The sequence below is a fragment of the Coptis chinensis genome, chromosome 5, assembly GCF_015680905.1.
Source record: "Coptis chinensis isolate HL-2020 chromosome 5, ASM1568090v1, whole genome shotgun sequence".
Classification (NCBI taxonomy): domain Eukaryota; kingdom Viridiplantae; phylum Streptophyta; class Magnoliopsida; order Ranunculales; family Ranunculaceae; genus Coptis; species Coptis chinensis.
In genome coordinates, this window is record NC_141460.1 from 76,116,360 (window position 1) to 76,144,303 (window position 27,944).

The 27,944-nt window shown below is 35.5% G+C and overlaps 3 protein-coding genes and 2 long non-coding RNA genes across 9 annotated transcripts; 3 read left to right on the top strand and 2 right to left on the bottom strand.

Annotated features, from left to right (window-relative positions):
• Window positions 1-211: 211 nt before the first annotated feature.
• On the top strand, window positions 212-12,555 carry DEG14 (Trypsin family protein with PDZ domain-containing protein). 4 transcript variants are annotated; one of them, XM_086560795.1, is made up of 14 exons: window positions 212-310; window positions 518-557; window positions 651-732; window positions 812-886; window positions 978-1,157; window positions 1,267-1,394; window positions 1,505-1,716; window positions 2,199-2,280; window positions 4,620-4,762; window positions 5,201-5,321; window positions 5,848-5,940; window positions 7,642-7,762; window positions 11,867-11,905; window positions 11,978-12,555. In XM_086560795.1, exons 2-12 carry the CDS (start codon window positions 543-545, stop codon window positions 7,756-7,758), a joined length of 1,248 nt encoding a protein of 415 aa, XP_086416921.1. In that variant the 5' UTR covers window positions 212-310; window positions 518-542; the 3' UTR covers window positions 7,759-7,762; window positions 11,867-11,905; window positions 11,978-12,555. The 4 variants fall into 4 exon arrangements, with proteins under 4 accessions (XP_086416921.1, XP_086416919.1, XP_086416920.1 ...); XM_086560794.1 differs by lacking the exon at window positions 212-310 and having other exon boundaries at window positions 420-557; window positions 12,068-12,163; XM_086560793.1 differs by lacking the exons at window positions 11,867-11,905; window positions 11,978-12,555 and having other exon boundaries at window positions 213-310; window positions 7,642-8,016.
• LOC147498968 (uncharacterized) lies at window positions 9,193-11,792 on the bottom strand. Its single transcript, XM_086560797.1, has 4 exons — window positions 11,240-11,792; window positions 10,453-10,596; window positions 9,809-9,909; window positions 9,193-9,700 (listed from the first exon to the last, which is right to left on the bottom strand). Exons 2-4 carry the CDS (start codon window positions 10,548-10,550, stop codon window positions 9,213-9,215), a joined length of 687 nt encoding a protein of 228 aa, XP_086416923.1. The 5' UTR covers window positions 10,551-10,596; window positions 11,240-11,792; the 3' UTR covers window positions 9,193-9,212.
• On the bottom strand, window positions 12,502-27,678 carry LOC147498969 (serine/threonine-protein kinase SAPK3-like). 2 transcript variants are annotated; one of them, XM_086560798.1, is made up of 4 exons: window positions 26,484-27,678; window positions 26,298-26,372; window positions 23,287-23,331; window positions 12,502-12,875 (listed from the first exon to the last, which is right to left on the bottom strand). In XM_086560798.1, the coding sequence occupies exons 1-4, from the start codon at window positions 26,622-26,624 to the stop codon at window positions 12,780-12,782; spliced, it is 357 nt and encodes a 118-aa protein (XP_086416924.1). In that variant the 5' UTR covers window positions 26,625-27,678; the 3' UTR covers window positions 12,502-12,779. The 2 variants fall into 2 exon arrangements, with proteins under 2 accessions (XP_086416924.1, XP_086416925.1); XM_086560799.1 differs by lacking the exon at window positions 23,287-23,331 and having other exon boundaries at window positions 26,484-27,675.
• On the top strand, window positions 16,325-20,409 carry LOC147498970 (uncharacterized). The gene is made up of 3 exons (XR_015195659.1): window positions 16,325-16,536; window positions 16,628-16,680; window positions 20,198-20,409. It is a non-coding gene; the product is annotated as an uncharacterized LOC147498970 (long non-coding RNA).
• Window positions 22,318-26,645, top strand: LOC147498971 (uncharacterized). Its single transcript, XR_015195658.1, has 3 exons — window positions 22,318-25,233; window positions 25,390-25,510; window positions 25,598-26,645. It is a non-coding gene; the product is annotated as an uncharacterized LOC147498971 (long non-coding RNA).
• Window positions 27,679-27,944: the final 266 nt, after the last annotated feature.

The following is a 27,944-nucleotide window of genomic DNA, read 5'->3' on the forward strand; positions in this document are numbered from 1 at the left end:
CTTTTAGACCGTTAGATGAAAAATTAAAAAATGAACACTAATTTTTACATGGTTAGATATATCCAAATATTATGATTTTTTGTGAGAATGATCTTCATGGTAGGAAGATCATCTCCACAAAAAACTAGGCCTTAATTCATTTGTATGTTGAAAATGTGGTTATAATGTGCCCATAACGAGTGTTTATCTATCCCTCCCCATTAAAAATAACAAGCATGTGGCGAAATCTTGTTCCGAACGTCAATACGAGTCAATACTTGTTGGCTTCTTGGTCGCTAGCTGGATTAGCAGCATTTGGTAACACTAACTGGTATGTGTGAAACCAGTTTTGAATCATGTGCAGGAGCTTAAATTTGTTTACGTACTTCAATTCTCTGTGGTGTTGTACATGGTTATTCGCAATAATAATGTAGGTAATTGTTTATTAACTGGGAAAGGCGAGGGTATTTAAAAAGTAATAAAAAAATTTGAAGGCCCAAAGACCAACACAGTAAAATAGTTGTTAGTCTGTTGCCAGGTTTTTAGAAGGCTGGAAATGAAAAATGAGAAATTCTCTAGTAAGTTTTCCTTGACAAAAAATTTCTCAATTATTCCTGAAAAAAAATAAAAAAATACGCTTTTCATTTTCTTTTTGTCTGTTTTGCACGCAGAGAACAATTTTACTAGCTTTAGCTGCCACTGCAACAGGAACAACCATTTATTCGATCAATGACCGCGACGAGGATTCCCTCAGTAAGTAACATTGTCTTTTCTTATCAAATTCTTACAACTTTTATTGTATTTCTGAACTACTATTATGTTTTAACTGTAGAAACAAGGGTATGTGTCTCAATTTCTCAAGAATTGCGACAACATTTTTCTTCTGAGCATTTGTATTCTACTTCAGGTTTGGCAATATTTTTTATCTAAAATGTGTCATTCATTGGGATGTTATTATTATTACTATATTATTATATGGTTCATATTTGTAATTTTAGAACGTGGGCAAGTGTCGAGAATAGATTCTGCTTCTGATGGGTCGTTCGGTTTGAGTAAGGAAGGTTCGGGTGGAATTCGAAAGAATGGGAAATGTGGTTCTGGATGTTTAGGTAGAGATTCAATTGCCAATGCAGCTGCTATGGTTGCTCCGGCTGTTGTTAATATTTCTGTTACTCAAGGTGCATTGTACAACCGATACTCGTAGTTTTTTTTTTGTTATGTTGGTAAATTAAGAACATGATGACGATGGTGATGATGATGATGATAATTGGTTATTGTGTATTGTAGATCAATATGGAGAGTTGTATAGGAAAACTGTAGCTTCTGGAACTATAATTGATCCTGATGGTACCGTCTTAACTTGCGCTCATGCCGTGGCAGACTTCCATAGCAAAAGGTCTTTTGGTAAAGCAAAGGTATAGAGAATTAACTTCTGTTTTCGGATGATCATCGTTGTGATTCCTTTTGACTTTATAGATGGTTGTTTTCTGAATTAGCTATTGATTTTGAAGATAATTTATGGCAGATTGATGTCACCCTACAAGATGGTCGGACATTTCAGGGCACTGTGGTCAATGCTGATTTTCACTCTGACATTGCCGTTGTGAAAATTAAATCAAAGACTCCTTTACCGACGGCAAAACTTGGCTCGTCTTGCAAACTTCGACCTGGAGACTGGGTGGTGGCTATGGGCTGTCCCCTGTCTTTGCAAAATACAGTCACAGCTGGTATTGTGAGGTAAACTTCCAGAAAGCTGTCTATTGTAGGTTAGTTTCTCATGAAGGTGATTAAATGGTCACCTCTGGTCTAGGTCTCTAGGCTTACCATTTCCATTCCTTATCACTTGTCATATCTAGAATATGTTAAAAACTTTTAAGCTTTATTGGAAATGGTTGATTAAATGGTCACCTCTGGTCTAGGTCTCTAGGCTTACCATTTCCATTCCTTATCACTTGTCATATCTAGAATATGTTAAAAACTTTTAAGCTTTATTGGAAATGGTTTGTTCGTCCTGTACGGTACATAATGAGAAAGTATTAGTGTGATTTGGTAGGAATCAGGATAATAATCAACATTTCAATATATACCTTCTTGTAACTTTATCTTGATAGCAAGTTCCATAGTGTAGATAATAAAGTATGTACTCCACATTGAATAATTGAATAATAACCGTACTTTGATAATTACTCCCTTTCTCTTTGTATTATTTCTTTGTTTAGTTGTGTTGATCGTAAAAGCAGTGATTTGGGTCTTGGAGGAATGCGGAGAGAATATCTGCAAACTGATTGTTCAATCAATATGGTAATTATCTAATATAGATCATTCTTTATAATTACACTAGAATTTAACCCGTGGCTACGCCACTCGAGTCATAATTAAATGAATACACGTAAATTTAACTTTTACAGTAGAATTACTATTTTTTTTTTCTTTGACATTTAAATTGAACTTGTTAGTGTCATTGTGATACCCTTAACTGAATATGCCTTAGAAAATCATCTTAGCCGAGTATATGTAACAAGAAATATTTTATCTCTTGGACAATTTCAAATCAGTACCTGGGGAGGCATTTGAGATTGGTAAATATCAGCAAATTTAAAATCATGTAAAACTTACCTTATAGTTGGTACGTAGGAACTGATGGTTGTTCTCTGAGCAGTTGGTACGTATATATATAAAACTTACCTTATAGTTGGTACGTAGGAACTGATGTTATAGACTAAATGGAATAAGCTGATCTGATCAAGAACAAACACCAAGCAGAAGGTTGGAAATTCTCCGTTCATAAAACTATGAAACAAACCCACAGGAGCAGGGATTCAACAAAACTACTCGCCAATGTTTACAGGATTGAATCCATTTGTATATACGTTGATTCCTTTTCCTCTATTCTCTATAGCCTCATCCATTTATCCATTAGTACTTAAGTGTTGAGTCTGGAAGTACTTTGCCAAGCTTGTGTTTACTTTAAGGAGAAAACAATGGCAAGTTATCAGGGATTCAACAAAACTACTTGCCAATGTTTACAGAATTGAATCCATTTGTATATACGTTGATTCTTTTTCCTCCATTCTCTATAGCCTCATCCATTTATCCATTAGTACTTGAGTGTTGAGTTTGGAGGTACTTTGCCAAGCTTGTGTTTACTTTAAGGAGAAAACAATGGCAAGTTATCTTGTATATATTTTGCCAAAAATAACAAACGCAGATTTTGGGAATAAAACTAGAAAAAAACCGGTCTATTAGCAGCTTTGGCTTGATGATTTTCGTTTAAGTTTTTTTGGGCGTGAAGAAAAAGGGTTTTGAAGGTTTAGTCAGGTTTTGGAGGTTTTTGTCTATTTTAGAGTATTAGGTAAATAGGACTCTTCAAGCATTAGTAGAGATCCAGATAAATAGGACTCTTCAAACATTAGCACAGATCCCGAGAAAATCAGGACCACCACTTAAGCCCTCATAACTTCGCCTTAAAAACTGAGCTGTTTTGTATTATAGATAACGTACTATTTATTTTCCCATATGTACATTATTTATTATTATGATCTAAGATGATCTCATGCACAGCCTGCACTAGGAAAGTTAAGACTTGGATTTTGATGGGGTTATTCATGAAGCCTCATTAGTCATCCTTTGTTATATGAAAGTTACATGAGTCAAAATCCATTGTAACGGGCCTCTTATAAGCACACTTAAAGTATGCACATTCTATAAAGAATTAAATATTGAATTAAGTAAATCAACGCTCTCTGTTTCTGCTTATATGGGTATTTGCTTACTTAAATTAGTCATGGATCTTGTTTGATTAAATGTTTCTGGATAGCACTACCCATCTATATACAACATTAGCAGCTGCAAAAGGTAGGGTGCATGACTGAAGCTGAAAATACTCTTTTGGTGCTTCACAAATTGTAAGTCATGCTCCTTAGGCATTAAAACTGAAATTGAAATGGGTCGTTGTGGTGGAAAATGCCAGACTAATTACGTCTGTTGCAAGTCAGACTTTCACCTTGATTTCTTTTGTGAGACAATTGATTTGGGATCTAGCAAGGGATCGGGATTGAATGAAGTAGCTCCTGGCAGCCACCTTTACAAGGACTCAGATTTTGTTGTTCTAATGCATATACTGATTTCATCTGTGTAACAATAGGCTGACTACACCCAAAAATAGCATTTCTGAATTTGATTTTTGCAAACTTGGCTATCTTTAGGACTTTATTGATATTATTATTATTATTATTATTATATATGGTGGGTTAGAACTTTAAACCAATATGAGAGACCTTTTAATATGACACTTTGAAAGCCAGAAAGTGTAAATATTGCTGGCTCAATTTTTTTTGCTTGACCAGAAAAAAAAAAGTTAATATTGCTTGGCTCAAATATGATAAGTGGTGATTTCAAAATTTCGTCAATCTCGTCCTCTGAGTAAACTTAATCATGAGATACCTAGGAAGTTCTATTCCTTTTTATTGGTGAAGGTTTTTTCTAGTCTTAAATATACTTACATAATGGCAGCGTGTTTAGAAGCTATGGCCTATCAAAAAAAATGTTTAGAAGCTATGCAATGTTCCTTTATACTATTGATGCTAATCTGGGTGAAGTTCAACCTTTTGTAATGAACAAAGTATTATCTTTTTTTTTAGGGAAATTCTGGAGGGCCCCTTGTCAACCTCGATGGAGAGATTGTTGGAGTAAACATTATGAAGATTTCTATTGCTGATGGTTTGAGCTTTGCGGTGCCAATTGACTCTGTTTCTAAAATAATAATGCATTTCAACAAAAATGGGTATGCTCTAGGCCATTAGATGTTATTTATTTACTCTGGTTGAGTCAAACTTTATAAAGAAGTTCAAATAAGAATAAATGTTTGTTGCATGTCAATTCTTGGCTACGTTATGCCTAAAAGTCGTTCACCTTTTACCAACGTATTGAATGGGCGTGGTAGTGTACATGAAAATTGATACAAATACATACATGGATCTCTAGGATCATTCCGATTTGGGTCTAAGAGGTTTTGATTTGAATTCAAATCATAGATGATTGTGACACCTCACACATGCAACTATGATAGCGTTTCAGCGAACAGAATGAAAAGGAAGATAAAATAAATAGTTAAATAAACATAGAACAGAAAAACTGCATCTGAGAAGGTTAATGTTTAGCCAATATGCTGTTTAACGTACTCCAAATGAAATTAAATTCTCACTTAAGAGTAATGATGCAGGAGAGTTGTCCGCCCTTGGATTGGACTGAAAATGCTTGATCTTAATGAAATGATTATAGCTCAGCTTAAAGAAAGAGATGCTGCATTCCCCAATGTTAGAAAAGGTGTGCTTGTGCCTATGGTAAGTTCAGCTTTTATCTTTTTTCTCCCTTTTTAGTGTGTGTCCTGATTGTATCTAGCAGTGTTATTTGACAACCATTTCACATCTTTGAATGGATCTCAGTGTGACATTCTGATCCTCATCTCTACTTGAAATTTTATGACAAGTGTAAATGATATCAGATAAAAATCTTCTATCAAAAGTCAAAATGCACCACACGCCTTGAGATAAAAAATTTGTTCAAGCTATTGCACTAGAATGTCCAACAGTCAGCATATGTTGACATTTCTTTATTCCTATGTTATGTGAACGTGCCATAGTTCCAACATAATCTGTGTCGGATACGTATCCACGTGTCCGTGTCAAACACACATGAACAGTGTATATGATATACCTTAATTTTTTATATTTTGCCGTGTCAAACACTTTGTATCTATGGACACACGTATCCGTGTGAACGTAACTTAGCTTTATTTGTTGGTGATATTTTCTTTTCCACCTACTTCCTTGGTTTTCGGTAAACTGATTATGCCACAATTCCAACCAGGTCACTCCTGGATCTCCTGGTGACCGTGCTGGGTTCCGCCCAGGTGATGTAGTCATCGAATTTGGAGGAAAGCCTGTTGAAAGCATTAAGGAGGTATAATTTTAATTTTTAGCGAGGTAGCATCCAGGACAGTCTCTACCTGTTTCTTCAAAATCTGGAGTTATTTATGTCATTATGCAGAATATTTCATTCTCGTGTAACTTAGTGCGCCTATGGCCTAGGTCCAGGGTCGTAGACTCAACTTAAGATAGACGGCAATCAACTTTTTATATTTTTTGACTATTTGTCACTACAAACAAATTAACCCTATTCATACCCTTTTCTTGCCCTAAAGAAAATTTCTCACAAAGGTTTTGCGAGATATAAGAATCAAGCATGAAGCTTAAATTTGAACTCCTCAGAAAACTTTCAGTTCTCTTGCCTATTCATTTCGAAGTTATATAGTTGTTTTTACATTTTTGATTCTATTTACTTGATACTCTTGAGTAATTGTTATTTACTTGAGGTTTTAGTGACCGATTGTCATTTTACTAGTTTATAACTCTCTAATGAAAACCTTAAAGTTATGAGACATAGTATATGAGAATATAAAATCTGTATGATCATGTATGTAAGGAGAGGGAGTGAGAAGGAGTAGGCACGCTTTTGACCGGATAGGTTCATTTATTTTCACTGAGGTTATTCTGGTTGGATTATATTGGTTCTTCTATTTTTTCCAAGGTGAAACTTAACCAACTGTTTTTTCAGTCTAGTCTGCCTCCCGGTTACAGTTCGTCATGTGAGAATAGTCTGCCTGTGCATCGAGGTGCTTGCATTTGTCTGGAAAAGAATTGCTATTATATATTTGGATTTTGCTCTTTCAGCTAATAACACTCCACATTTGTAGTGTGGGAACTCCTCTCTTTATTGGTTGACCCTGTCTGAAGTGAGATCTTGAGTTTTATTCCTCGGGTGGAATTTTATTTTTTGCTTTCTGGTACAGTACCACATCCGGCATCTAGCATGTGCTCAGCCTAATCTTTGAGTGTAGGCTCGTAAAACAACAATTTGGTGGATTAATTCCTTTATATTTGGTAATTGGGAATGCTAATTGATAAACGTGATCTATGGTCTCACACATTCTTTCCATCTAACTGCTTTATTAAAGAGAATGGTTTTGTCAACAGTGCCCATTTCCCATTATACCCCCATCCGGATTCAAATATTACCATCATTGTTCAAAAGATAATTGTGTAATAATATATGTGCGGGAGGGCTAAAACCGTCCATTTGTACAGTGAAATTCAGACGCGTCTCCCTTGATTTATCACATTGCCCTCAATTTTACAAACAATTACGAGACTGCCACTGACCGAAAGTTGGATTTTTGTGCTGCCCAGCCCAAACAAACTGACCGCACACGTGGCATAGACACGTGCTAGTTAACTAGTGAACTTTAAAAGCTATGAGGATTTGATATTTTGTAATAGAATTTCCTGAGGGGCTACCCTCCTTTTTGCTTTGTTGCACGGTTAATCTTGTTGCGTGGCCTTGATGCGAGGGGCGAGATTTTATTGCCTTCTTTTAGATAGGTTGAAAATTGAAATATATATAGTTAGAAAAAATTTGGTGATTGGAAAAGAAAACAACATGTCAGACGGCTACCAAGGTGTTTGAGTTGGTTTGATTGCAAGTACCATTATGTTTGCTCATAAACTTTACTTGCACGGAGTTAGGTATATCATAAAAGCTTTAAACATGGAATTTCTTTTTTATCACATCTATATTATGTTTAACAATGTTGCACTTTTGCAGATCATTGAGATTATGGGTGATGATGTTGGGAAGTCATTTGAAGTGATCCTGAAGAGAGCAGAGAATGAACTGATGACCCTAACAGTGGTGCCAGAGGAGGCAAATCCGGATATGTAAATTGGTGGGTGTTTCCCTTTTCTCCTCGTGGTGGGATTTTTGATTCTGAAATTATCATATGGAGACTACTAAACAACTGACTGCTAAACATGCATGATTCCATCCGAACTTGGGGCCTGTGATTAAATTTAACTTTAGCACACTCCTTACACTAGGCATGATGCTCGTGATTATATGAGCACTGAACAATTTAGACTAATTTACCGCTGTAAAATGCTAGAAGAAGCTGGTTTTTGTTTTATTATATATTCTTATTAATTTTGTTTAACATATTTCTTATTGGTTTTAACCATTGTCACCAAGTTCGGCGTTTTTTTGAAAAAATCGCGTTTAAAACCCGAGATAAAGCGTCTGGTTCTAGTTTAAAACCCAGGTTTTTCAAAAAAACCCGTTTTAAACGCGTTTTAAACTTAAAAAGCGTTTAAAACCTGAGATTTTGAAAATCTCCCGTTTAATTTAATTTAATTTAATTATTTTTTATTATTTATTATTTTTTTATTTTTAAAATCTAAAAGAAAACACGAAGAAGAAAAATGGGTTTTGGAGTTTACTTTTTTAAAGAGTGGGTGTTAGATTGACTTATTGAGACAGTTTTATTTTGTTTTGGACTATTAATAATTAATTATAAATTTTAAAGTTATTAATTTATTTGTAGAATTTGATTATGCCATTATGGTTGGTAATTAGTAGTATTTTATTTAGAGTCGTGTTTTGGTATTGAATCTAAAACTTCTAGTATTTGGATGAGTAATGATAATTTGATATTTTCATGTATTTGAATTTTCTTTCATTTGTATTATTTTTATTTTTATTTTATGTGTCAATTCTTTTTTCCACTCTTATAAAAAAATCAAATTCTTTATCTATTATATTCTTTATCATCGGTTTTTATCGTTTTTTTTTACGTATTGTACGTATTATACGTTTTAAACCCGTTTTTTATGCCCCACGTTTTTTTACGTTTTTTTCCCGAGACGTTCCGTTTAAAACACGAACTAATTTTTTTTTTCAAATACACCGTTTTAAACCCGTACCGTACTTGGTGACAATGGTTTTAACTATTCGCGTTCTCTCATTAGTGTGGTCAGGAACTCGGCCAGTAGGCTCACCTACTGATTTCAGGTTGGGTTCGGGTCGGGGTATGTCAGGTTTATGGGCTTCAAACGTACGGGTCAAAAGTTAGTGTGCAGGCTTTTTGATAACTTGTCACCTTTTTGCTGGTGCAAACAAAATGCAAATGAACGAAGCGGGGACTAGAATTCGGATTGGAGTTGACATAATAGAAATCGGGAAGATATAATAGTAATAATAGTAATAATAGTAAAAATTAGTAGACTTGTACTCATTGTTCCCGAGCGTTTTAATTTCTACTATATGGCATTGGATGGCTAGTTTTTTGTTCATACAGATGGTCTTTTTCACCCTAGTTTTTCCCATAGTATATGCCTTATCACTCATCTCTTAATTCTCCTCTTGTACAGCTTAAAATTACCACCTCTCCTCACCTGAAGTTGCCTGGAATTCCTTCTATGCCCACCCTTTAAATGCACTGATACTTCATTCGTCTTCAGATGAACATCGTGGTGGTGGCCTCGACTACTATATCTATCTTTGGACCTATAACTCATAGGATGTAGAGATCTCCACATCCACGCCTTTCTTCTCTCCCTAGTTGACCTTCGCCTTCTAATGACATTGCGACCACCATAGTAACTGCTTAACTCATCACCCTCAGTTGAACTATATCCTTCTTCAACATCTTTTAAGTGACGACGACCACGATGCACCCGTTTGGTGTTCTTGAGTTTGTGCCATAGAAAACAGGTGATATCTTCCATTGCTAAACAGTAAGTTTCGCATGCAGCCCATCCCATTTTACAAAGGCTTCTAACTATGCATTGGATCAGCCCCAGCTTGAGTAAGAGATACGAGAACATCAAAGCTGATCGAGGGAAAACAAAAAGAAGAGGATTAAAAGTCTTACTTATATTTAACAGTTTTATTTTCCATTTGAAATTATAATTAAGTGAAACATTGATTAGAATCTTACTTATGTAGACTAGGAAAAATACCAGCACCAATTTCACGATACTTGAAACACACAGATTCTGGATGAAACAAAGAATGTCCCATGTTCCTGAACAAACACCCCTGCAAAATTTAAGTTATTAGAAATTCATATCAACTACGACTAAACCTGACCGAATATCAAATTTAACATGAAATGCATAATATGTCCTAGAAGATTCATAAATAATATGTCCTAGAAGATTCATAAATAAAAATTGACATTGAGTATGTCTTCGGTCTTCCATACTTCCACGAGGAGCAATAGGAGCAGTCATTGACATGCTTCTGCTGATTGCTTTTCAGGACTGCAAATCTACGTATATCCAAAATTCCAAACTAGTAAAAAAGATCTAAGAAGTAGCATATGGCCTTTTAGGAGCATATATGATTACCATAGAATACATTCTGTGATCCGATTAAATTATTCATACATTTCGTTAAATCCTTAATGATGATTGCTTGGTAATTAAAGGATCAGGTAGGAGTACGTATAGATATTGTATAGGGACAAAACTATCTTCTCCTCTGAGCAATTTGTATCTGATGCTTTGGATATAGTTGAGTTAACCTTAAAACACTGACTGCCATTAAGAAATAGAACAGTTTGAGAGAGGGGATTCTTACTCGCAGGAACCACCAAATATTGTTTTGATTGGAGCTGTGAAAGCATTTCCAATTAAACTTCCAATGCCATTTGCAGCTTTACTAACGGCTGATCCCATAGATCCGATATTCAATTACATTCCCGTATATACCACAAATTTCATCCTATTAAAATTGAAAACGAAACAAGCAAAGATGCAAAAAAGTTAATCAGGATGGTTGAAATCAAATATAAATTCAACCAAAATTGCTATATCTCCGTCCTCGTTTCCTAGAAAAAAAAATCTCAAAAAAAGAAAACTAAACAAATTAACAATAATGTGATAGATTTTATGAGGTTGAAAATTCTAAGTTATTCCATTTGTTTTATATATAAAAGCATGATTAGATACAAAGGAATGTTGATCTCTTTCGAAATAGGAACCATATCATGATGTACAATGAAAAATACACTTATCTGTTTTAACTGTACAAGATTGTTCAATGTAACTTGTTGACGTCTCACAAAAAACAGAACTATCAAATTAAGAAGGTAGAAATCCCTAACATGCCATGAGCCCACAGACCACATCATACTTGCCACAAAAATGCAACCCCTTAAAACACATCTAAAAACGATTGAAAATATACAATATAAAATTCAAAGTCCATTAAAAACTCACGCAAATAATTTTGTAACCAAGAAAAATGCAAATTATATTGGACTGCCAATACAATGACATTTATTATTGACCATAATACATTCGAAACTCAGATTGAAAATCATAAAAAAATAAATTTTCGCAAGGGAACTTACAAATTCACTTACACTTTTGGAAATTTTCTTTGCAGAGATGGTGTTGGTTTTGGTAGATGAATAGAATCAATAGATTAAAGAGGGAAAAAAGGAATTGAAGAGAGATTAGGATAGGATTTTCAAAGAACGAGTATGGTTTTAAGCGCGGGACAGTTGAGACTTGATAGTGGGGGTTGGAATGGTTGATCAATACGATGGCCCAACCCAGCCCAATCAAGAAGTAACGGGCAAACACTTTCCTTTTTTTTTTTTTGCTAACAAGGCAAACGCTTTCCTTACGTACTCTGGATAGAATATGTTCTGGCCGCGGTCATTATGTCCACCCACAGGAAAAAATATGTTCACCAAAAAACACAATCACTCGGTCAGTTCTAATGATTCGCATATTTGCTGATTAATGACAGAATATGTCCAACTTGTTTCCTTTCTTTGCCTTATTGCATAGACTGGGTCGAGTTCTAAGTAGTGCGCGCAGCCGTTTTCTTGCTGGGCAGGGCACTCTTAATTCTTCATTCGTTTCTAACAGGATTTCTAAATGGCAAAGTACATTATATGAATTGTTATCATTCAACAGACAGAATGGTTAAATGATAAACCATTTTTCTTAAAGTAATAATATATTGATCAATGCCATTGCAGGTTTATACAATTATACCATCTCTCAAGAATAAACAGGAGGTAAGAACTCGCTCATTTTGTAATCAGTACTCAAAAAGTCAATACTAACATTCTTTTATTTCTTCAATCTAGGATAGATGACAGTTAACAATACATCATTTTTACAATCTCTCATCAACTACTAGAACCTCTTCATTCCCTCAGCTACTTTCTTAAAAGCAGGACGAGAAGAAATATCCTCCCACCAAGCCTAAACATGAGGACGAGATTCAATTAACTTAGCTTCAGGAGTTTGCATGAGATAAAAAGTATATGGAAGGTGATGAAGATCAGCAAGGCTGAAAAAATCACCAGCTAAGTACTTAGTCTTTGATAGTTTTTCCTCATAAACATCAAGAACTTTGTGAAGTTTTTCAACATGGGCTTCAATAATTTTTTCATCTGGAGTTCCGTTATAGAAGACTCCAATCACCATTCTTTGGTACACAATTGGTGCAACTGCTGGATTGTAGTGTTGAGCCTCCGCTTCTAGCCATGCATTCACAACTGCCGATTCTTTTAGATTATCAAGTTTTAGAAGATCTGTTCCTTGATCCTTGTGTTTAGTTGCAACGTACTTTTATATCGCACGCGATTCTGGTGATTGAATTGGAAAATTATATCACAAATAATGAAATTATAATATGATCTTGGAGATCAATTAATAGAAAGTAACCAAATAATAAAGATACATATAATGGAGATGGATGAATGATGAATCTGATAAAAAAAACCTTGGGTGGTACTAGTGCCTAGTGGTCCAAGCTAGAATCAACATCGTAGATAAATATCAATGAATTAAATTGGATACTATAAATGTAGATATTTTTAGGGTGAACTTGGACACACCCATAAAAACACTCCCGTACTCCATACCAGGGCCGTCCCTGAGTTTTCAATGGCCTTGTGCAAATGGCAAAATGTGGTTCTCTTCCAGTCTTCCATCAACACAAATTGGATCATCGAAATATTTCTCTTCTCGCATTTTTGGCTGCAAAATCATCAATGAAGCTTTCAAAGTTAATTTTATTTAAAAATTCATTTTCAATAGATATTAACGCTAGCCCATTTAGACTTTCTTGTGACATAGTCGATCTAAGGTATGATTTCAATAATTTTAATTTTAAAAAACTTTTTTCTGCATACGCAACAGTAATGTGAACAATCAACAAAATTCTATAAGCTATGAATGCATTAAGAAACAATCATGTCGTTTCAAGAAATCAAGTTAGGTGAATAATATTAGACTAGATTACTTTGGAATTAAATTGAGTTATTGAAAAAATATTTAAGAAAAGGAAAAATTGATTTTAATCTCTAATTTACTTGAAAAATAATCAAAATTTAGGTGAATAAGTAATTGAGATTGATCGAAATGAAAATTAATACAAATCCACAATTGTAAAGAAAGAAATTATTGAGAATGAGAGGATACTAGATGGTCATAAGGTGAATGAGGGGTTTTTTTTTTTTTACTATTTCTTTTTGTATCTCTATTAGTAAAATACACCATAATTAACCTGGCCTTTTAAATTAGACCAGCCTTTTTTCTACCACCTAATACCCCTAATTAAATACAAAAAAATATTATTCAATGTCTTTAAAAGGACTATTTCGTCATTTTTTTTTTTATTTCTATTTATACCCTTCAATTACAACATACCGCATGACAAAGGAGTTTTATGTAAATTCAGGGCAAAAACCAAATCCACGCCTATATTGACATGTACGCGGTGTTGCCTTGCCATTAATACCCACTTAACTACCATTAATCGAAGTTCTTTTCAACTTCCCTCCTTTCTTCATGAACTCTTTCCAAGATCTTGGTTTTTTGCTTTATGCTTCCAATTAGGTTAGATCGAAGCGAGAACTAAAGAAGGACTTGCACAAATTTCATCATTATGCGTGGTGGTTTCTAGCGTGGTCGTCGACATGGGAGGAAGGAGCCCATCAAAAGCCTACGGTCAAGACAATTCAGGTAGGCCTTTTTGTTTCCAAACACAAATCCGGATATCCTTGACACTCTGTTCCTCTTGGAGGGAGGTGTGTGATGTATTTTATCAAAAAGTTAATTATTTTCCTTATGTGATGCCTAATTTAGCGTTTTTTTCTTTTCGGTGGTGAGAAAATGTCAAGTGTTTGGGGATTTTCTTGGTGTTATACACTTTAGGTGATGAAATACTGTATTATTTTAATATGGAAAGGTCTGGACCTTGGCAGTCGGTCCCCACCACGCACCACCACCACCACCACCACCCTTTTCTTTTATAAATATGATTCAACATAAAGTTGACTATTATTTCGTTCACATTTCAGCAATGATAGCCGCATTGCAAGTCTTTGGACGACCATGCGGATCACAAAACACGATGTGATGAAAGCCTCAGAAACTAGGGAAAGTGTTGAATGAGGCGAGATACGTCTGTTGGTGGTAAACTTGCTACGAGAAGAGTGGCTCGAGAAATGTGTGTTACTACATTGGCCTTACCCCATCCACACAGTTACTCTGGTTTAACTTAAAATTGATTTAATATTATTCTTCATGTTTACCTCTAGGTCCGACAAAGAAGCAAAGTTGAAAGAAAAAAAGTGCTTATCAAGGAACCGGATAAAAATAAGCGAGAACTTGAAAAGGAGAAAAAAAGAATAGAACGTGAACAACTGAAGGAGAAATTGCGAGAATGTAAGTGCAATTTTGCATGTGCTTTTCCTCTGTGATGTTTTGTGGTCTTGGATTTAGAAGGAATATGCACTATATTCTTCTTGTAACTACACACCCATGGTAATACATACATTTTGTGTTTAATATCTGCACCAACAATTTGTTCGTGCTATTGAATGGAACACAAATGCCCTCGACAAAACAAAACAGAGGGCCGGTAGCTTTGTGTGGAAATACCGATATCCGACTAACAAGTCTTCTATTCAAACATTGTTAAACATCTTCTTTATGCCATATATATTTCGTATGAGGAAATAGCTACATTTTATTGTTTTCCGGTGCATTTGTATGATGTGTAGATTGTAGCCGCTACATTTTATGAGGGTTAGCTACATTTTATTGTTTTCCAGTGCATTTGTATGATGGAATATGATTGTTGTTGTCTGCGTTCTTGATTTTTGCCCCATACATGCAAAGTCAATTGCTAATCTGTAATGATGATGCTCGCTAAGCAAGAGGTGTTTTGGTCTACTCGGTCTCGCCCCGCTAACCACGATTAGAATTAAAGTTACAAACTTTCGGTATTCGCTAAAAAAAAAAAAAAAGCAAGCAACTCCTCATCTCTCAATTATGATTAATATTAATCGGGTTTATCCCATCGAACTTCTTCTCTTTTCTTTGACAAATTTTTCCATTAACGATCTGCGGGCTAGCTCAAGGTAATTTTTCCTATTTCATTTTGGTTTTATGTATTTTGACAATGTCGATCATCTATGCCGAATCGCCTCGAAGTAGATCCTATGGTCTGTTCTTTGGCCATTTAGAATTCTTTTAATTCTTTGAACAATCGATTTTTTCTATCATATTAAGTGTGGCGTCTTGAGATACAAATACTTTAGGCCTAACATCAATTTAGGCCTATATCTAAGTTCGAACAGTCCTTTTTATGCAATTGATCCGGCATTTGATTGTGCTATATAGAGATGTTGGGTATGTTTGATAAAAGTATCCGGGACTATTGCATATTGTTTGGCTCTATAGAACAATATTTGAAGCTTTTACTTGAAAACCCACATTGGTTTCTTGAACTTGGTGTTGGAAATCGTGTTGAAATTGGAGATGAAAGAATAGGTGATTGACCGCGTTTTGGAAAAATCTGAAGCGAAAAAAGGTTCAACGCCTCAAGACTACTTACTTGGAAAAAATTGTCCCCTTGCTTAAAGACACCCTTTTCCTTCTATCATATTATGCTTACACTAATATGCTCGAGGTAAGACACCCTTTTCCTTCTTTTTGTAAATTTTCACACTTTAGTTGTTTTGTGGCATTGGTCGTTGAAGATTGTTTTGTTGAATTTTGTGTATATATAGGTTCCTAAAGTGGAGAAAATTGTGGTGAACTGTGGGATTGGAGAAGCCGCAGAATTCTTAAGGTTTAGATGCAAAGAATGAAAGATTTGTCTATTATTTATGGTCAAAGGCGGTGAAGACTCAGCGAGGGTGTCTATTGCTACATTTAAGCTTAGAGAAGGATGACCAATTGGACTTGCAGTCACACTTTCGGGGAAATGTGAGTCCTATTATTTATGCACATTGACATGATTTCTTGAATTTAATAGCACAATGGATCATTTTCGTGAATACCAAAGCATAACAAAACAATTACTTAAGATTCAATGTAAACTATATATAAGGTTTCTGAAAGGTGAAGGCCTTTACTATTTTTTCTTTTCGGTAACCTTTTCAATTGTATGTATATTTGCTTCATCGATTGAGTCTTTGAGAGAGAAAATTGTTTCAAATTTTACACCACAAAGACAGAAGCACGTAAAGGCAATTGAAACATTTGTTTTCTCCAATAATTTCTTGGTGCGGCCGTCTGGACTCTGGGTCAGTTAAAGTCTTAAAGAATTGAGGCAGTTAATAATACTCACAAGAAAACACTTTCTTGCTATGCATGCTTCAGCAATTCCTAATTCTCTTCACTTCAGGTATGCATGGTTTTCTCTTTTCCATTTTATTGTCCGTGGTATAATTCCAAAATTTGAATGATTTTTTCTGATGGGTTGATGGACAAAACAGTAGTGTCTTTATGGAGATTCGTGTGGCGGCACAGGGGGAGGTGATCCATCAAGGTGCGTTCTTCTCTATTCCAAAATTCCGAAAAACCCTTAAGTTAATTCTAAAAAAAAATATTAAAAATAAATTTTCATTCATTTGCTTCTATGTGTACTCTTGATTGTTTAGTTACTTTGGACTACTTGGGATGCTCATGCTTCATTTGCATCTATTTGAGTTTTGTTAAGACAGTGAACAAGCTGTGATGCACTTTGAAGTTATAACACTTATAAAAGCATTGTTCAAGAATCAAGACCCAACCTTATTGAGTTTCATTTGTGAAAGTTCACCATGTGACCTCTAATTTTTAAGTAATATGAATTTTGTAATGCACAAAAACAATAGCACATTGGGAGTGGAAGAGGGGAGAAGAAGTAAGTCACGGAAAGTAAGGGTGATAAGGATGAGGGTGTGTACTGTGTAGTGTCATTCACTTTGGATTTCACATTACTTGCAAAGATGTAATGGTCTGTCTTCTTTCTTTTATCATTTTGGAGTTGTATTTAATTTTTCATGTTTCTTTTAATCTTTTAGGTGTGGGTTAATTGATTTGAACTAGCATTTACTGTAGATGACAATAATTGAAAATTTCAATTAGAATTACAAGAAAATTTTAACTCCGGAATGGAACAATTTCTTCTTTACAAAAATCTATGGTGGTGTACTGTAGTTGTCTTTATCATTTTATTTGATTACATATATATTTTAAACACTAAATATTCTGTTTTAACAACAAATTCATTGTTTTACACGATTGATTGTTTTCGGGGGATTTTTATAAGTATATAGATTGTTTTTTTTAGCTGAAAGGTGATTAAATGGGAGTATGACTTCTTTTAGGTTAATATCATTGTTAATTACTACATTGTGTTAGTCATGACTAATTGTCTTTTGTTCGTCAATTTTAATGCAAGGGATGTAGTTAGACAAATTGGTAGGGAATTTGTAGGCTGCATGTTAAGAAATGAAGGGATTATAAACTATATATATTACTTACCACTCATCAAGCATCGACGGTTGATGACTCGATACTATTACTTACTATTACTTCTTTCTATGTTTGACTTGGTGCTTTTAAATTTTGTTTTGATTGAAAGGAATTTGAATGAAACCAAGCTCCAGGAAAGTAGCATAGTATTTATAGTAATCAATTACAAAGATAAAAAACTCTTTTAAATGTCATTTCAATCAATTTGTATTAAGAGTTGTTGGTTAGTATGAGTGGATTGGCTTGCGTTTCAAGATTGGCTTGCATTTCTCTGTTTTTGACTAGGGGATTAGATTGCATTTCAACATTCTATTACATTGATTCATGTACCAAACGGGGTACTTACTTGAACATAGGCTACTATGTTTATTTCAGTTTAGCATCCAAAGTTTTTAGTACCATATATACTTGATAAGTTGGGGAATTAGATGTCCCGCTACTAAGAGAGGGCAGCACTTAGCACACAGGACTCTCCTATCGAGCGCAGGGGGGAGCTACATACAGAAAGAGAAGAAGCTACAAGCTAACATCTGCGACTTAAGGTCTGCGTCTAATCACTACTAGCTTCTCAAAGGCACGGAGGAATGACAACTGCTACTGGGAGAGCGACCTTGGCAGACCAGGGAAACTCACGTACTAGCGTACGCTGCAGCTGATACTACATATAGCTACTAGAGATAGGCGCAGGAGGGAGGGAAGCACGGGGCACAGGACTCACTTTAGGAAGGAATTATTATCGCTTAGCGCTTGTGCTAAGGAAGGCGGAAGTGGAATTGGATTCTTTTCTGGAGCACCATATATAGAAGTAGACACAGAGGTGGGCATGGGTGACGGACTACCCTATATAAAAGCAGAGTTAAGGCATTAGTCCCCCACTCCTGAAACAGAAACTAAAGACTATTTGACCTCTACCACGAGATCAATGGACTATACTGATGCATGGACCACAGGAGAGCTTTGACCCACTCGGGTTAAACATCAATAGACTAAAAGCCCATCTCTCTTCGTACCATCAATCGTTCATGGAGAAATTGCAGGCTCTCACGGAATCAGTATCTCCAAGTGGCTTTCGTTGGTCTTAGGTAGAAGTAGTAAGTTGAAATAGGAATGTAAAGTCAGGCCTAGAATGAGGAAGACGACGAGTAGGGGCTTTCACCGAACCGAAGCTCTATCTTCGTTCAACTCGGCTTCCTTAACTTAAAGACTTTGTAGGGCTTTCCACGAATGATTGATTGAAAGAAATAATAAGTGCGAGTTCATCCCATTCAGAAATGACCCAATGAATGCCCGCCGGAAATAGTGAGTGCCTATATTGCTATCACCGGACGAGAGGTTGATAGCATCAAGTAACGTCGCTGTACTTTCTTACCTTTGGTACTTTTACCCGAAGTTGGGATTTCCTTGCTTCATAAGTATAGGACAAGATTACTAGCAATTGTATTCTATCTACGGGTAAATGAAAGTGAATTTCACTTTATTACGATTAATGGGTGGTTAGACAACAACAAAGGATGGTCTTAAGCACATGACTCGTAAATCGAAAGGTAGAGAGGTTTCGAGAAGCCTCGCATACCAATGCAGATATCGGAGATGATACTCTATCCATGTTTCATTAATCTTTCAAACATGCAATCTGGCGCATCTGAATCCTCAATGAAGTTGAAATTTGATGGACGCATACACGCTCCATGATAAATGCCCTTACCATTCCATACCGCTTTCTGCGATAGAAACACTCCCAAATCTGGAAATGCTAACGGTTGAATCACGGGTTGGTCCTCGGAATTACTTTTGGTTAACATAGAAGGTGTTCATTACATCACACCCTAATCTTAGCATCTCTTAGACAAGACGGACATCAAAGTCCTAACTTTTCTAAGTTTTTAAGGTCCCAAAGGCGGGATTTCCCTTATTATTTTTTTAGGCAGGATGGATGGGTCAAGTATAAGGTGGGGAAGTACAATTCACTAGGATTGTCCTAGCACGTATGGCCTGTCGCGGATGAATCTAGCTTAGCTTTGTGTGTCCTTGCTTATATGCATGTCCTTAACCGATCTTTATGCATCTATGATACTCAATTTTGGCCCTTGCTACTGAGTAGTTTATTCTAAAAAATATCCTCAAGCATGCATCTTGACAACGTTTGTGGGTATCCATATATCTAGCTCATCGGGCCTAAGCAAGCTAGCAAATTTAATATTTTAACATACTAAGTTGTGCGTTGGGCAAAATATAAAATTTAATATTCTAACATACTAAGTTGTGCGTTAGATCTTACGTAGTTGACTTATATATTTTCCTTTAGTCACCAGTCTATTTTGTGCCGTAAGGATATTGCTCTGCATTCCACTGTTTGTTATTTGTTATATTGTTAATTCTGTTTGTGTGTTACTGTAGTACAAGTACAAAATCTTAAACTTACTTAAACTTTTTTATCGACACTATATGGTCAGATCGTGAGAAGGTCCGAGCGAGGAGGTTTGTGATTGGAATTAGTAGACTAAGGATATATAATTTACTAGAGATAAAGCTTTTTCCTTTTCCAGGTCAGAGCCAATGGATTTGTTAGGCGATGATTGGGTGCAAATACATCGTAGGACAGTGCAACAACATGCAAATCATTATAAAAGAAACCATATGTGTTGTTTTTGTTGGTGTCAATGGAGTTGGAAAGTCCACCAATCTTGCAAAGGTTAAAGTTGTTTCCTTGACCGGTTTTGAGATCACCTGATTGTGGGAGACCTGCTAATACTTTTGCTATCTTCGACAACACGATGCATGTGTCATGATGGCTGTTTGTGATACTTTTCCGTCCGAGTCAAGCAAGCTTAGGACTCATGCACGTAGGCTCCGGTATGTGAGTCGGACACGGTTTAATTTGAATCGTTCGCCTTTATGTGCGGTGCAATGTAGATTATATAAAGTGATGTTATCTCGATATGTTGGCAGATTCCTATTTTTGAGAAGGGATACGAGAAAGATCCTGGTTGTTGTAGCAAAGAAAGCCATCCAGAGGCTACTCGCATTGGTTCGGATGTAGTTATTGTAGATATCTGGTGGACATATGCAAGTATAGTCTCCTAATGCTATTGTTATCATCCTTGCTGGCATCATTGTTGTCTAAAGGACATCCATATTTAAATCCTTCTTACTACATATACAATTTAGTTCATCTGGGGTGTTTTCAGATATGTGTGCCATACTTACAGTGAATCAGGGAGACTAAGAGAACCAAATAACTGATGGATTTAGCTTTGGTTTAAGGTTTTTCTATGGACGGTTGGACAGTTGATCGGTTTCTTTAAATTCTTGGTACCAATTTTAAAATTAATAAGGTCCGAACGATCTTAGTTATCAATGTTAAGCGATGCTAGACCTATGAGTGGGGATGATCGCTAAGCGAGGTCCCGGGATCCGTGCGGGGTAAGTTTTCGGAGAAGAGCCCATGTCCATTCCAATGGATATAGCGATCCCACCACCCAAGGAACGAACCCCTGCATACAAGATGTCGATTACACGACACTTCACAACTCAAATTCCATATGCCTTCATGGGTGTGGGTTTGGGTTCCCTCAAAAGGACTAGACAGAAGTGGTGGATCTTTAGAATGTATCTATGATCTAGACATATTACATTCAATGAGGCGGTTACACCCCGTGTTGTATCAATATTCCAATAGTTGAGGAATGACCACCAATGACTTTGTGAGGGTGATCTCCTAAGTCGACTACATAAATATCAACACACACACACACTAAGAGAACACCAAAAACTGAAACTTTAACCCTATAAAAAATATGTTTACAAATGTAAGAATTGTTGGCAATTGATTTCCATTGTTATTTGGAGACTACATTTGGTATGGTCAGATTTGGGATTAAAAGATTTTATGTAGAGACGAGAAGATCCTATCCCAAGAAAAATTTGATTGTAAAATTTCGAAGGGTGTTAAAATCATGATTTTTTTTTATAAATTATAATCTAAGGTAATTGCTACTCATAGCTCTACGTTTGATAGTTGTGAAACTTTCATGTATGCGAATCTTTTGAGTCGTGTTCAAACTAGAGATGAAAGTGTACCCGGTTGATTGTCTTGGACCTCACCGGTTTCTCTAGCACCAACAAAAGATGTGTCTATTGGAACAGGTTTCCCTTCTGCTATTAAAGCTCACATGGAGAGCCAACATAATGGGTGATCACTTATTTAAAACAATAACGCATTTGTGAACTCTCACCAAGTCCCCATCGATGGGATAGAGTTAGCACAACTTGAATCGGGCGAGTGGGGCCTCAAGGCTCACAGACCAACCACAGGTATGAACATTTGTTCAGATATTCATCTCGTAAAATCTCATTCATACTTGAATCAGACGCATTACCTTGCTTTATGCCTTTCTATAACTATTTTTTATTTACTATACTTCATCCAAAATCAATTAGCATTTTGTTAATCGAGAGTTCCTGAAGTTTCATATTTTGTCACAACACGTGAGTAGAATCAGGTTTCCCGTTTAATTAGGTGGTCTAATTATTGTCAGTCCAAGACACAACACACATACGTACACACTCTCCTATAAAAATTTATTGAGTGCTTTCTCTCAAAATTTGCTAGCTTCCAAACACCCCAATTTGAAAATTAATAAAAAATGGTGAAGTAAAATTATGTTTACACTTTTCGGCAAGTTTTACTTAACATCGCGTGCATAGCACGTGCATCTTGTTAGTTTGAGTAATTGAGGGCAACTCAAGCAATTAATTGGAGTGATTTTCCAAAAAAAAAAAAACGTTATTAATTAGGAAGAGAGAGATCTAGTCAATGAGAAGATCTCCTCATCTATTATATCTATTGTTATTTTTTTTTTTTATGAACATAATTAATGAGGAAAGATAATATGAGAGAGTCGACTGTTTACTAATGTGAAATTTTCGGTTTTTTGGGTTTTTCATCGGTTTGGACTTTTGATTTGCGAAATAAGTCTTTTCCACTAAAACTAGTTTTTTGGGGCCTTATATATTGGGGGCCCTGTGCGGTCGCCCATATGGCACCTGCTCAGGGCCGGCCCTGTTCCATACCTAACTTAAATTTTTGTTATATCCCAATAACAGTCTCAATCCAATAATATCTCCCAAATTAATTTGGGACATTTCCAACATGGGCAAAAAAAAACAAAAAACAGAGTCTCTCTCTTCAAATTCATCACAACACTTCTTCTCATCCATTCTCAAACATGTAAGAATTTCTATTTATTTAAAATACCGAAACTGGTCGAAACGGTTTGATTTTAGTAAGTTTTGTTTGAACCAGGCGTATTTTAAAAATACCGGAAAGTGAAACTGGTCGAAACGGTTTGATTTTAGTAAGTTTCGTTTGAACCAGGCGTATTGGTATTCACAAAGAGTTTGATTTTAGCAATGCATAATATCGTTGAAACCAAAGATGACAAGCTCTAGAAATGGCGGTTCCTAACCAGAAAATAGAAGTTAAAAAACTTATACACTGGTGGGGTTGAAGAATGTGCGGCCGAAACCATAGTATAAGCCCAAAACATCATATGCTTGAAATCGAGTCATGATGTAAGAATATTTTATCGACCAGACGAACTAATCACGATGGCCAGAGCTTAAGTACTGTTACCTTACGGTCAGGGCCACAATAAAGGCAATCCAATGGAAATGGTAGCTGCCCAAATAAGATCAAAGAAAACAATTATCTCAAGTGAACAAGAGAAAATATCTTGTAAACTGCTACAAATTGCAGTACAGTACAGGATTGTAGAGACATGCAGTTTGTGACTTACTAACTCCCTAAGCAAAATATGAATAACAACTTCCTACACCTGAGGGTAAAAAGGCTTATTGCCTCACTTGGGATGTCATTTTATTAGTAGTAGGTCAATGTTATTCGGGGTAATGGCTAACACCAAACCCTGATGATTGAGGCAATAAGCTACCCATTACGGAAATATTTCTAGGGAATGAGCATACTACAAGTGCAGGAGGAAAGAATACCCTCTCAGCTAGCATTCGGACTTTGTTAGGCGTGCCAACACCAACATCTATTAGCTTGACACCAGCCGAATCAAACCGTGACTTTGAATCTTTGAGTGCTGAAGCGAATTCCCAGCTTAAAAAATTTCAAATAGAAGGAGATCAAAAGTAATTTAGGAAGCTAAATATGTCTAAAATTATTTTATTTATTTATTTTAACGTTGGGGTAAGGGAGTGTCTTTATGGGTGTATCCAAGATCACCCTATTTTTATTCTCCATAATTTCGATACATTTATATGGATTGATTATAATCGAAAAGAAATAAAAAAAAAAATCCTTAGATATCAAATACCATTAATACTGAGTAGTTGAGAATGCTTCCAGTGACCCATGTCAGCTCCTTTTTTCTCTCAGACTGACACATCAGATTTTACCTAAAAAAATGAATTGTACGCCTTTTTTTTTGGGGATTTCAATTGTTCGTAGCCCAAAATACATAAAAACCCAAATTGGATAAGTAGATAAAAACCTCATTCTTAAATCTTATCTCCATTCTTAAACGAAGTAAAGTGGCCAAATATGGGCTTCTTCTTCACCTCTCTCAATTGCTTCTACTTGGTACCTTCAAAATTCCGGAACAGTAACTGTACCAAATAATTTTGATAAGGCAAGTTTAAGTTTTTTTTTTTTTTGGAATTTCGGTTAAGTCATTTTTCTATTGATATATAAGAGAAAATAGTTGTATCAGCGACTTTTGCTGATTTACCTGGACCTCAATTAGAATGGGAGAAGATGGCATCGGCACCTGTACCGCGTCTTGATGGGGCAGCTATACAGATTGATAATCTTTTATTTGTGTTTGCTGGATATGGTACCATTGATTATGTGAGATTCTTTTATCAGAATTTTATTTGTTATGTTTTTAATGTTTGAATGTTTGAATGTGCTATTGCTTATATATATAATGCCTTTGAGTTGATTCTTAACTACTGTTTAGAATGAGTAAAATGTCTTTGTGTTCTTCCGTGTTTATTTGGAGTATATAATAAAGGCTTTTGAGGACAAGTTGGGGAAACTGGAAGAAGATCACATTTTAATAGACAGTTTAGTTTTACCGCTTTCGAAAGTTAATTTGAACCAGTGTTCAAGATGGGAGAAAGAGTGTTTTCTTTATGATCGTGATCGAGAAGCGTTGATGGAATTTGCTAATGAAGCAGATGAAAAGGCTGGCGAGCTTTTGTTTTTGAGTCATTGAAACGAGTGGGATTTGTGTGCTTTACAATAACTAATGATTGCATACAAGAAGTAAAGATAAACTTTCCAATGGGTCTCTTAGAATTTTTTTGATACAATAATGACAAGCGCTTAATCTCTGCTTTGTGTGTTGTGGCAATATTTATGGGGTTTCTGTATTTTTACTATGGGGGGTCCTCTCTCGGATCTCAAGTGCATAGTGGTGCAACATCCTTAAAAAAACTCGGGTCATCTTATTTGGGTGGTGATGACAATGCTGACTCGGTCAACAAGGATGAAACTTTCACAAAATTTGGCCAGGATGATGGAGAGAACAACATAGTGGCAAAGAGCTTTCCTGTGAGTATCTAAAGTGTTGTTGCTTTTACTAACTGTTTTAAATATACCTTGACATTGAGCTTTTCTGAGTTTTCTTTCCTGATGTGCCTTAATGATCAACTTTCTCTTGAAAAGTATCAATATAATAAGTTTAAACTTCTATTCCTTGCTTCATAGGAATCTAATATACCAAATGAGATTGAAGCTTGATTTATCTTTGATGGAGCACTACGAGAGACATTACCCTCTGCCTGAAAGACGCTTCAATTGCTTGATTCCTCCTCCAACAGGCTATAAGGTTAATAGCTTAAGTGAAAGATGGTTTGTTACTTATTTATTTTCCTTGGGAAATTTTAGAAGTGTCATTGTTTTTGGACTATTGTAGGTCCCAGTCAAGTGGCCAAGAAGCAGAGATGAAGTATGGAAAGCAAACATACCTCATACTCACCTTGCACATGAGAAATTTGATCAGAATTGGATGGTTGAAAAAGGTGAAAAGATTACAATAAAATGAGGAAAACTCTTTGTCAATTTCACTATTGTGAGTTCTTTTTTATGTCATTTTCATACGTGTTGAATCTTTTTAGTTATTTTTTGTATCTTATTCAGAATCTATTTTTTCTTAAAGTGTTATGTTATTATAGTAACCTTGAGAAGACACACACACATGAACATTTAGTACTAGGTTATACATTGTTGCACAGTAAATTCATCTCATGCCAGATAATATTTAAATCTTTATTCCCTTCATATCAGTCAATATTTAAATCTTTACTTGAGGGAAGCAGAACCAATTAGCCAGATTGAAATTAAATGGTATGTACGTGATACATACATATTATTGCCTATGTTAAGCAATATAATCATTGTTACAGAGGTGTATGTAAACATATTGAGGCATAATCACAATCAATCCCATGTGATAGATAGTCTTTGTATATGGATATTGAAACTTTACTTGGTGAAGGTTGGATGGCATCAGCTTGAAGAAAAATATATAGACAAAAGATAAGCCTCACCACATATAACAAAAAAACTTCTTATAATCATGTGAGTGTAATCTTATAAAATAAAATGAACCTTACCTCCTTGAAGCTAACGATGTTTGGATGCCTCAAAGACCTGTGGTTGATGATTTCCCTCTCAACTTTCTCATCGATCTGGAGACAAGAAGTAAGGATATTGACTTTATTATCAAACTCAAAATTGCAACAATAATATCAAACGGAGAGAAAAAAAATACTCAAAATTCAAACAGAAGTAAGCCACACCAGTAAATAAAATACAATCTTCTCCCCCCTTTCAATGTATTTGACAGCAAAAAGCTCCTCAGTCTTCTTATCTCTCACAAGCCATGCCACTCCAAAGTTTCCAGGCCTAAGTTCCTTCACTGATTCATACTTCTCCTCCATTCTCAACCGCCACTCAAACTCAAAACTAAGAAAGATAAAAACAAAATATATATGCAGAAGACTCAACGGTACATGACTGTCCCATCACAATTCACACCAAACCATCTCTTAGTTTTTTTACTTTTTTCCCTCAAGTGTTAAAAGTAGTTTAAACGTACTGAAGGCTTTTGTTGACATAATGTAATCGGAAATCAAACACGTTTGCCTCTCCTTTTTTTATCTTTAGATATTTTGAAGAAACTCTAATAAAAAAATATATTGACATACCAAAGAATAGACATGGCTGATGCAATCATTACTGCCTGTATTCTAGACTTGAAGTTAGTACTACTGTATCCTCCTCTCACATCCATAATCCATTACATTTCTTCATTCATTTTATTCCAAATTGCAACAATAACTTTAAAAAAAAAAAAAAAACCCCGATCTAGGTTTTTTACATCTATGAAACATAGGATTCCACACAGAGGAATTTGGAGCATCAATGAAGGCTAGCAATAGAATACGAAGCAAATTTCATATATTTAAGGAATAAAAAAAAAATACCCATTGGCAATGAGTAGAGTAGTTCTAGGATAATACAATTTAGGGTTAGTTAGTGTTACCCCCAGTCCCCCACTATATGAGCCAATTAGAAATTCTCCCTACTAGATATAGGCAATTAGAGCCTCTCCCAAATACACACAAAAAAAACACGGTCAATCTGGGTAGCATGATGCAAGGCTTTAAACGCCTAGCGTGGGAATCTCCGACTCATCACGAAGAGACTAATTGTAATATATTATACACCTTATAAATATCTACTGATCTTTTACAATGTTACAGTGCAAAATGAGTATGTGAGCAGAAGTTTTATTATTGTTAAGGAAGTTTATGAAACTGCTCTTTTGGTTTCTTCAATTTCCTTTCCTTTTTGAAATCAACTGGAAAACCATCTGGCTTCACAGTTTCTGACCCCTCTTCTTTCGAAGTTGCTTCACTCTGATTTTCTACAACCGTTGATGGTTTAGTGTGCTTCTGAGAACCCACAAGGTCATTATCACTATCTTCATTATATATAACCGGCGCTTCGATGAGCAAACCTCCGAAAGTGTTGAGGTCTTGGGGATTCCACAATTTTGGTCCGCAGTGCTCACTTCCTTCTACATCATCATGGGAACTTCAATATCATCGCTTACGCTACTTGAAGTATCACAACTTTCACTTGATTATGATTTCGACTTTACTCCTCTTATCGCCCGCGATTGCATACTTTTTGCTTCAAACTTGCGCCTTCCATTTTTTTCTTCCATATTAGATCCCTATCTTCTTTGCCTTTGG

Coding starts and splice junctions, on each gene's coding strand:
- DEG14 (XM_086560795.1), top strand. Junction 733..811: donor CCGCGACGAGGATTCCCTCA/GTAAGTAACATT, acceptor TTTTAACTGTAG/AAACAAGGGTATGTGTCTCA. Junction 887..977: donor GCATTTGTATTCTACTTCAG/GTTTGGCAATAT, acceptor TTGTAATTTTAG/AACGTGGGCAAGTGTCGAGA.
- LOC147498968 (XM_086560797.1), bottom strand. CDS start 10,550: ATGGGATCAGCCGTTAGTAAAGCTGCAAATGGCATTGGAAGTTTAATT. Junction 9,910..10,452: donor ATATTTGGTGGTTCCTGCGA/GTAAGAATCCCC, acceptor TAAATTTTGCAG/GGGTGTTTGTTCAGGAACAT. Junction 9,701..9,808: donor ATTTTTCCTAGTCTACATAA/GTAAGATTCTAA, acceptor TCCCTCGATCAG/CTTTGATGTTCTCGTATCTC.
- LOC147498969 (XM_086560798.1), bottom strand. CDS start 26,624: ATGGAGGAGAAGTATGAATCAGTGAAGGAACTTAGGCCTGGAAACTTT. Junction 26,373..26,483: donor AGATTGTATTTTATTTACTG/GTGTGGCTTACT, acceptor TCTTGTCTCCAG/ATCGATGAGAAAGTTGAGAG. Junction 12,876..23,286: donor ATTGTGGCCCTGACCGTAAG/GTAACAGTACTT, acceptor ATGATTTTGCAG/CCAAAAATGCGAGAAGAGAA.